The 10,000-nt window shown below is 35.2% G+C and overlaps 1 protein-coding gene across 1 annotated transcript; it reads right to left on the bottom strand.

Moving 5' to 3' along the window:
• Window positions 1–2,698: 2,698 nt before the first annotated feature.
• Window positions 2,699–6,810, bottom strand: LOC144962127 (uncharacterized). The gene is made up of 3 exons (XM_078895082.1): window positions 6,133–6,810; window positions 5,173–5,315; window positions 2,699–4,360 (listed from the first exon to the last, which is right to left on the bottom strand). The coding sequence occupies exons 1-3, from the start codon at window positions 6,209–6,211 to the stop codon at window positions 2,699–2,701; spliced, it is 1,884 nt and encodes a 627-aa protein (XP_078751208.1). The 5' UTR covers window positions 6,212–6,810.
• Between the last annotated feature and the right edge of the window lie 3,190 nt (window positions 6,811–10,000).

Raw genomic sequence — 10,000 nt, 5'->3', positions numbered from 1 at the left:
TCTCCCTGGGTGGGGTTCCTGACCTCCCATAGTGGGCAGGGGGGGGGGGGGGGGGGTACTTATTGTGTCTTCTATCCCCTTATAACTGTTTCCCAACATGCTTTCTGTCTAAGTCTTGGAATGAGATTACTTGGTTTTGTCCTGGCCCTGGCCGGAGTCCTAACTGAGAGGGAAACAGTCAAATGCATAGTTATTGTTTTGGGAGATGATATTTTTTTCCTTGTAAATCATCTCTCTGTTATGTATTATTATATTTGTTATTTTCAATTTGTAATGTAAGCATTTGAGTGTATTCCTCTTTGTTGGATTTTGTGCTTGTGTCCGGATGAGACTTATAGGTGATCTCAAACTAAGTACATTGGTGGTGTGATCGTGGAATCTACACCTGATCCCTATTTGTTCCCAGTTCCCCTATGTCTTACTTTTTCTTGGGCACTTTAATTGTAATTCTAGAGCTTTTTACTATCCCATTTTCTTCCTTTTTACTGGCGCTGATAGAACCCAAATGTGTTGCAAGCGCCATAAAACCCTGAAAAACAAACAAACAAACATTATCTCCCATAGTCAGCTGCTGTGTCTTCTATTAGGTTGTCCAAACTAAAATTTCAAAGTATAATGACTCAATTTTAGTTATTGCCATGCGATAGAGCTTGATGAACTGATAAATTTGGTAGTTAAATTATTGAGATAGGTACATATTTGGCAAAGTTATGCTATTTTGAAAATCGGGAAATATCGCGAAAACGCAAATAGTTTAAAATACCAAAATCTTGATTTTTGAGACGCAGTAAATTAAAAAATAATCGCTCTGAAGAGTTAATATTTCACAGAATTATTAACAAACAAGTATACTATTAGCCTATTTTTTTTCAGAGTTCTTGCTATGACGGTAACGGAATTATTGGTGTCCAAAGTTCCAAAAAAATAAAAAATGCCAAAATACGACAAAGTTCCAAAAATCACCAAAAATCCGCAAACTTCAAAAAGTCATTAAAAACTTATAAATCGAAGCAAATGAATGTATTATATAGCAAATTAATCAGCATTTCAAGCTCTATTTCATGGAATAAATTCAATTGAGAAATTGTAATCTTTTTGTACACAGAAAATGTGAGTTTGTTGGCTAACCAACCCAAATTGCAAAAATTACCAAAAATTCGCAAACTTCAAAAAATCATTAAAAAGTTATTAATTGAGACAAATGAATGTATTAAACATCAAATTAATCAGCATCTCAAGCTCTATTGCATGGATTAAACTCAATGGAGAAACTCTATACCTTTTGTTCACCAAAATTGTGGGTACCCAGACCAAATTTCACATATTAAAAAAAAGATCACTTTAGGTTAAACAAAGATAGAAAATACGTCAAAAAGTGTAATTTGAATTAATATAGAAAGTTTATTAATTGGTATTCAATTGTAAGATATAATAATAAAACAAACAAAATAGACAATGATGGATATCCATAAAATAAAACTACGAGAGACTAGCCTTTAATGTGTCAATCATAAAATTCAACGGCCCAAATTTAACAGTCTTAAATTTTCTTACATGTTTACAATATCTTATTTCATTTTTAATAACATTGGCAATCTGTACTCTACTTTTGTTATTGGATTTTAGACGAGCCAAAAGTTGATCTACATCGTCAGGGGTCATACAAGGGCCACCATGACGCTCTACATTTGTTTGTAGGAGAGATGTTCTTGAAATGGATTTCACCTGTTTCTGGATTAACTTATTCTGATTGTCAACAAATTTTTGTCTTGTGACATTTTTTACTTCTTTTTCCAAGTCAACATCCTCTTTCTTTAAAATTCTAGCCTGACGGCGAGCAAACTGAAACAATTTGCCACGTTGGAGATTGGACTTGGATCTAATATACCTAACTGTTTTATTTCTCGCAACAACATGCCTGGCAGACCTATTATGCAAAGAACAATGTCTTCTACGACTAAGGTCGTAATCAAGATCGCCAAAAGCGCTTTCACCGACAAGGTTTGTTAAAGGACAATGCTTTAGAGAGTGAGGTAAAGCACGTTCAGACGGATTAGAATATTTGCCACCATCAATGAAGTCACACAACTGATGCTCTGTAACTGCCTGAAATTCTAAAGACACAGCCTTAACTACAGGAATTAAAAGTGACAGATCTACAGTTTCAAGGAAGGTTTTAAGGGCTGGAATTGTTGGTGAGGAAATAGACCATTGCTGTCCAAAGACTGATTCAGAAAGATCAAAGAAACTAGCAGGGTCATTACCCCAAAGCTGAAAACACCTGTGCATCTCTTGAACATATGAGGGGAAATCAGAATAAGAACATTCTTTACTTGTGACAATCTTCCAGTATGGACCAGTGACTTTGACATGAATAAGAGCTACAACAAAAACAAGAGACAGTAAAGTAACATCTTCAGTATCACGAGCAACACTCTCAATCTTGGAATTTCTATCGCAACCTAGAATACCAGAGGAAAAAGAAACGTTGAATTTGGTCAGCATGGTGGATGATAGCACATGCAGCCTCAAAGAAACAATTAAATCTGTTAGATTTGAAACTAGGAATCAATGAATCCTTACAAAACGTAATCCAATCAAGATGACAGCCATTCTTCTGATCACCCGAGAACCAAGAACATCACAAGTAAGTTTGAGGAGACGAGTGTGGAGCAATCAGAATCTTTAGAAAAGCGTTTTAAATGAGGAAGCTGATCTCTACCCAAGGACCTACCAAGTGAATCAAGAATTTCACGCTCAGAAGCAAGAAGAGCCTTTTCACATGAACTACTAAGCCCAACAAAAAGTGAGCATTACAATGTAAAAAATTCACCCTAACCTCAGACCCAAGAGACGACTGCAAAACTTTTTCAAATTTACAACCAAACAATTTCATGGAGGAAGCCCTGTCAGTCATTGTACTCGTTATTTTGGATAAAACAGATTTATAAATTTCTTCATCAGCATTGACATCATTTACAAATTCAGCATACGATTCAGAAAGTTTTTGTATCATATTCATTGTAACATTAAGTAATGTGCCTGCAGTTTCATTCGCAACTGGTTTAAAACCAAGAAAATAGGTTTCTCCATCAACAGTGAATTGGTGATTTACTACTTTTTTTTGATCTCTTGAAGTGCCATCACAGTGTAATGTAACATTGCTTTTGCTATTTATGACATTTTCAACAACCTGTATATTACTCACAACATGACCTTCGCTTAAAAAGTTATTTACAGAGGACTTACTAGGCAACAATTTTGAATCTAGTTTGTGGTTAAACAAACCCTCACTAACGATTTGAATTGTTTTGCTGACGTTTCTGGATGAAATACCTACTTCTGAAATTAGAGCTAAAACAACCTGTCTAATATTATCAGAGTAAACATTTTTTACATTACCCTTGAAATCTACTATATTGTCATCAACAGAACACTGAGATTTATGTCTTAAGGTTAAATTTTTCTCCTCTAAATCCTTCACATGACTTTTCAGACTTTTTAATGATTTTTCCTTATCACAAAGCTTTAAACTAAGTGTGTTATTGTCAGATTGCAGATGATTTATCATTGATTTGAGGCTTTTATTTTCTGTACTTAATTTATTTCTCATGTTGTCAAATTTAAAAGTTGCTCGGAAACGTTCTTTATCATTGTACGCTTTTGTCTTGGACTCTTGATTGTTGGACAGTTGATGAAGTTTAACATGAAGCGATTCAATGTCAGAAGTAAGCTGACTGCACCTAACTTCAAATGAATTACATTCTTTTTTGATAGTTTTATTTTCACTTTTCAAGGAAGAAATAATATCTTTTAAAGCTAGGATCTCTGCATTCAAAGTTTCACAGTCAGTGCATGATTTTTGAATTGAAGGTATGGGAGGATTTGAATGGGGTGACATTTGTTTCACAGGAGTAACAGTAAATTCACTATTTACAAAATTATAATACATGGCAGGATTTCTATGTTTTGATTTTACATGTGAAGCATAAAGCTTCATAGTCTTTGCAACAGAACTAGTTACGTCTTTGATTGAAAAATGGAGAAAAATTGCCTGAAGCCATTCATATAAATAATTTTTGGAAACATTTTCAAATGTACAATATTGATAGAAATCAACGATGGTTTGAACTAAAATAGTAGAAGATACTACAGTGGTAGGGGGATGCATAGCAGTTGCCCTGGTAACACCAATACCAGAAAGTGAAGTTGAAATAAAATCCAAATCCAGTTGTTGGTCCAGAAATTGCAACTGAAGAGAATTATCCAAAGACAAGAAGCGCTCTTGAGATTTCTCGATTAGACTCCGGACCCTGTGTTGAACAACATCGGGACGGATTTGGTTGAACCATGAAGCAATCTGAAACAAGGAAAAATCACCACAAAAAATGTTACTGCATCTGAGGAAGCGTTAAAATATATACACACATATACAAAAATAATAGTGAATTCATCTTTTACTTCTACAAATTGGTTTCCACGCTTTACATTAAAGTAGAGCACTTTTTATTTATGGTTTATAATTCATTTTTGTATTCATTCAGTATTGTATATATTTGCATTCAGTTGTCGTTACCATGTAAAATCTAAATTTTAAAGTATTTCTTTGGTCAAAGAAAGAAAAGTTTAGGAAGACCAAGTTTAAAGTTTAGAAGACTTCGTGACGATCTAATTAATTTGTATAAGATTGTTCATTCTATGTACGATGTAGACCCTTCTTCTACTGTCTTTTTCACATTTCCCCATGTTACGTTTACAAGAGGAGATGTATTAATACCAAGGTGTAATACTAAATTTAGACAAAATTAATTTGTTCAACGTATTGTAAACATTTGGAATGGCATTCAACTCGAAACAAAAAATGCTAGCTAAGCTCTATTGAAGTTTAAAAAATTAATTGATGTGGAGATGAAATAATATGATCATGATTGATGTTGATTTTTATATTAACTGGAAACTACGTTGATTTATCACAAATTGTTTCTTAATAAATATCATGGAGCGTATAAGGAATTTTAAGGACATATCATCCTAGTCAGCCGTTAAGAAGATAGATAAGATTAGGAACCATCAAATAAGACATAGGTGATATATCAAACTCAGCAAGCAAGAAAAAAACTTCGCAAGGACCTTCCCTTTCAGTTAAAAAATTAATTAATTAATTAAACATACCTTCTTCCACGACTCTCTACTTTCTTCCTTCAAGCAGTACATTTGAAGCAGCAGCCTGTGATTGACAGTGAGTGGGGGTAAATTAGGTCGTCTCCCTTTTCCGGTTGCGAGGAATGTCCTTGTAAGGGCTGTATATTGGTCATCTGAAAAAGAAATTCAACAACTGTTAACATAAAATAAAACTCAACACTGGGCCATAGGTCATATCCGCATAGAGGCGGCAATTAAGAGGACAAAGTATCCATCATTTCAATTTTGCATCTACGTAAGAACACATAAAAAGAAACAATTGTCTCAATTGCCATAGTAATATGAAAGAGACATGGCTACTACAGTCTACAGACGTGGTAGGATAAAGTTAATGCATTTCAAATTGTTAAGAATCAAGCTCTACATTCTTTTAGATGAACAAGAGTCTCTTCAACTTCAGCACCTTACTTACTCCAACATACCTCAATCAAGTCTCACTGACTAATTATTTTCCGACTTGTGATTCAACAAAATTTTCTATTACCATGCAACTAAAGATTTCAAAATTATGTTAATCCCACATATTATTAGATATATGTTAAATAAAAGGGGGCGGCTTAGATAAAAAAAAAATAAAAATACTGATCTAACAGGGAAAACATAGTGTACGGTCGCCATTTTGTTTCACGTAGCAACCAACTCTGACCAAGGAACCACTTTTAAATAAGCCTGGAGATTAATTATAAGACTGATATGGAGGTCTAAATTATTTTTAATCTATCTGCTGATAAAATAACTATTCTTTAAAATCCTTCACCATAAAAAATGTTGTACTTTGTAAAATAGATAAACTACGTTCTATAACCACCCGTCAGATCAACACATAAGTTATCGATAATTGGATCAACCATAGACAGAGACTTAAATTAATCGCTAATATATATTTAAAAAACACCAAACGCATAATAATTATTATTTATTTAAACTCACCTTTAACAACTCCAAACGGATCCAATTCTGGTGAACCGGCAACGTTTTCACAGATAATTTGTCCGTTATCGCTCGCCATACCGTAGCCAAGCACAGCAGGCAGCCGTGAGGTGAAGAAAGAACGAAAGCGAAAGTTCGTCTTGTTTCTTTGTTTTCGCGATGGCGACCCAACAGAGCTAGCACTACGAGGTTTTCGAATTTTTATAGATAAAAAAAACAAGCTTTCGAATGATATACGTTTGAATTAATTTTTTTGTGAATTTAATGTCTAAAATCGAAAAAAAATAATTTATGACAAATAAAAAAAAAAACTAATGCCTTTTTGGTACCAAAATAAAGCTTATCCTGTGCTGCATCTTCTCGCGCAAACAGCAAGAAGCTAGCTTGCATGGGCCGTTGTCGCCGAGCGATCAAAGAGTGAGGGGTCAAAAATAAGCTTCAAGAATGCGTAATTCTGTGTCAACAGTACCTTCGCTCACCACTATGTAACCTTTTCACTTCAAACCCAAATAAAAAAAGCAAAAGCACCATAAAAGAGTGCTTAAATTGATCTTTATTATGATAGTAAATTTATTAATATTGCGATAGAATAAATATTAGAAAGGACTGAGTGAAGATCGGCAAAATCACCAACTTCCACTCCCGATAACGCCCATTTGGGTAGTTTGGACAACCTACTTCTATCCCATTATATGTTTTCCGAGTTGCTTTCTGTCTTTGTCTTGGAATGGAGTTGCTTGGTTTTGTCCTGGATCTCGCTAGGGTCGTTATTTGAGAGGGAAACAGTTAAGGGTTTAGTGTTAATTTTGGGAGATTATTTTTTTTCTTGTAAGTCATATTTCTGCTATGATTAGTGTTTGTTGGGTTTTCTGTTTTGGATATACCCTGTAAACATTTGAGTGTATTCCTCTTTGTGGGATCATGTGCCAGTGTCAAGATTGAACTTTTAGGTGATCTCAAACTAAGTACATTGATGGTGTGCTCTTGGAATCTACATTTGTTCCTAACTTGAACTAATTCCCCTTTGTCTTAATTTTTCTTTGATTCTTTGATTGTAATTCTATATTTTTTGACTATCCTGTTTTCTTCCTATTTACTGGCGCTGATGTGACATAAATTATGTATCGCAAGCGCCGTAAAATCCTTAAAAACAAAAACAAAACAATATTAAACATTGGTGCTGCATGGAATCTATGTCTGGAGGACCATTTAACGTGTTGCCTAATAGGGAACGATCATCGTGGATAGCTCATTCGGTAGAGACACAATATCCCCGGCCAGGCGGAGTTGTCGTATCAGTAAGGTCGCGGGTTCAAACCCCCGTCACCGCCGCGAAATTTTTATTCTCTATTGTCTTCTGGCACTTTCCTACTTACTTCATCTCTTGTTGTTATCAACATAAGTGCCTGCTCCACTCACTTTTCTGAATTAAAAAAAAAAAAAGACATCAAACCCGCTACTCTTTTGGTTCCCAAATCCTTGGGAATGTGTTTGTAACCAGTCCTTCGGAGTACTTATCATGGAAAGGTTACATAAAAGTGGCATAGCTATTTTAGTAGCAGGATGTTAAAGGCAGATTCTTAGGATTACGGCACGTAAAAGAGCGAGGATAGATGATCGTTATTGACGACCAGCATGTAATAGGTAGACTAGAAGACAAGATCCATCACTCTGAAACCAGGAGATGAATTACACAAGGAATGTATTCAGTCGTCCGGAAGAGTTGAGCTTTAGAAAAAAAAAGTTGAGCTTTTATATAGCGCAATATCCACTAAATGTGCTCAATGCTCTTTACAACAAGGGGTCCCTGGCAAACATCAACACTTAACATGTAGGACGTTACATAATAATAATAATAATAATAATAATAATAATAATAATAATAATAATAATAATAATAATAATACATGACATTTATAACGCGCATTTTCATCACTGGGTGATGCTCAATGCGCGGAACAATAATACAGTGACATTATTATACAAATGAAACATACATAATATTATCATTATACAACAATGTAATAACTAAACATAAAGTCATTAATACATTACGTCTGTTTGGCCATATTACAATTTTTTTCCGTTAGACAACGCTGTTAACGGCCAGGTACTCATTTTACACCTAAATATGGTGAGAGAATGTGAGTAAAGAGCCTTTTCCAAGGACTCAACTATGCGCCGAGCGAGGCTCGAACCCAGGACCTTTCGATCCAAAAGCGAGTGTCATACCACTAGACCACATAGCCGCACGAAGAGTGATTTTACACTTCCAATTGAAATAGAAAGCAATTTTTCTTCAACAAAAAGCACGACTGTATTTTTACGGCTTATCTATAGCATCTTCCTGAAAAAATGTCACCACAAAAATTTGAATAAAGAAGGAAAACTATGCCAAAAAAAACCCCCAAAAAACGAGATACTTCGATCATTTATAGCTTTAATTAAGCTATTTCAATTGGATTCAATAGTTTGATGACACGTCGCCCAGCAACGGCGGCCATCGTGGTTCTAAAGAAAAGAAAATCTGTACTTTTTATTCTTCATGCTGGCTAGAACTTTTCATATGTCTTGTGATCAGAATATGTAAAAGTCAAAAACATGATCAGATTTATAATGTTTTTTTTCCCTCTGGATACGATTTTATGCTCGTCGGAGAAGTATTTGTGCGGCTATGTGGTCTAGTGGTATGACACTCGCTTTCGGATCGGAAGGTTCTGGGTTGGAGCCTCGCTCGACGCATAGTTGAGTCCTTGGAAAAGACTCTTTACTCACATTCTCTCACCGTACTCAGGTGTTAAATGAGTACCTGGCCGTTAACAGCGTTGTCTTTGTCCGAAAAATTGTAATATCGCCTAACAGGCGTCATGTCTCGTCCTACATGTTAAATGTTGCTGTTGACCAGGGACCCCTTGTAAAGCGCTTTGAGCACGTTAAGTGGATATTGCGCTATATAAAAGCAAATATTTATTTATTTATTTCATAAGGGCGTCCGCCATTGTTCCGATAGTTTAGAGCCAGTTACAGTGCAGTCCTGATAATTCGAATTGGGTGGGAAAAGCAAATGACTTCTATTTATCAGAATTCGATTTGTCTCCAAACAAGGGAAATAACTAAACCCGACTCCAGGTATCAGGGTTATATTACTCAGTTACCTCCCCTGACAATAGTGGGTTTCCCGCTTACCATTTACACTGACGGTACACTGATTAGATTGATGAGTTTTAGTTTTATTGTTTGTTGTTTTTGTTTTTTACATTGCGATTTTTTTTTTGTGAGATCTTAATTTTTCAACTCATCATATATTTTATGAATAAGATCTTTACTTTTAAATTCTTTGTTAAAAAAATTTCCATTTCCCCTGTAGGTGTGGCCTGTGATTGTTCGTGCCGTGTATTGGTCAGCTTGTGGTTATCACTGTGTGTTAGATCTATTTATAACCAACCTCCTTTGTTAGCCAGCGGCCAGCAGACCACAAGTTAGTCTTAGTGATGAGAGCGCGAGAAGGAGAGAGGGATGACGCGAGACAGCTGGTCAATTTGGAGAAAGAAGAGAGGGGGCGGGTGGGGACAACATGCCTCAGGGGTCTAGTTATTATTATTAGTCAGTTCAGTCATTAAAACGCGTGGGAGGGTGGATACGGAGAACAGGCAGTTCGTTATGACCTTCCAGAGTTTTTTTTTTTTTTTAGTGATGGGCAAGCACTTGCACTTCGAATAAAGAGAATAACGACTGTTCAAATTCGAATTAACCATGAATATTTTATATAGAGAAAGAAGAAAATAATTCATTACATCGTATTTTCTTCTTTAAAAGAAATTCGGTTAATCAGATTTCGAATTATCTGGACTGGACTGTACTAAGTTAC

This window comes from Berghia stephanieae, unplaced genomic scaffold (assembly GCF_034508935.2).
Source record: "Berghia stephanieae isolate SIO BIC M18660-M18661 unplaced genomic scaffold, UCSD_Bste_1.3 scaffold620, whole genome shotgun sequence".
NCBI lineage: Eukaryota > Metazoa > Mollusca > Gastropoda > Nudibranchia > Aeolidiidae > Berghia > Berghia stephanieae.
The sequence above is the reverse complement of the archived record's forward strand: the minus strand, read 5'-3'. Positions and strand labels throughout refer to the sequence as shown.

What these genes read in the sequence shown, in the direction of transcription:
- LOC144962127 (XM_078895082.1), bottom strand. Translation starts at nt 6,211, where the DNA reads ATGGCGAGCGATAACGGACAAATTATCTGTGAAAACGTTGCCGGTTCA. An exon ending in TCCGTTTGGAGTTGTTAAAG is followed by an intron (nt 5,316 to 6,132) that starts GTGAGTTTAAAT and finishes TTTCTTTTTCAG; the next exon opens with ATGACCAATATACAGCCCTT. An exon ending in GTAGAGAGTCGTGGAAGAAG is followed by an intron (nt 4,361 to 5,172) that starts GTATGTTTAATT and finishes TCCTTGTTTCAG; the next exon opens with ATTGCTTCATGGTTCAACCA.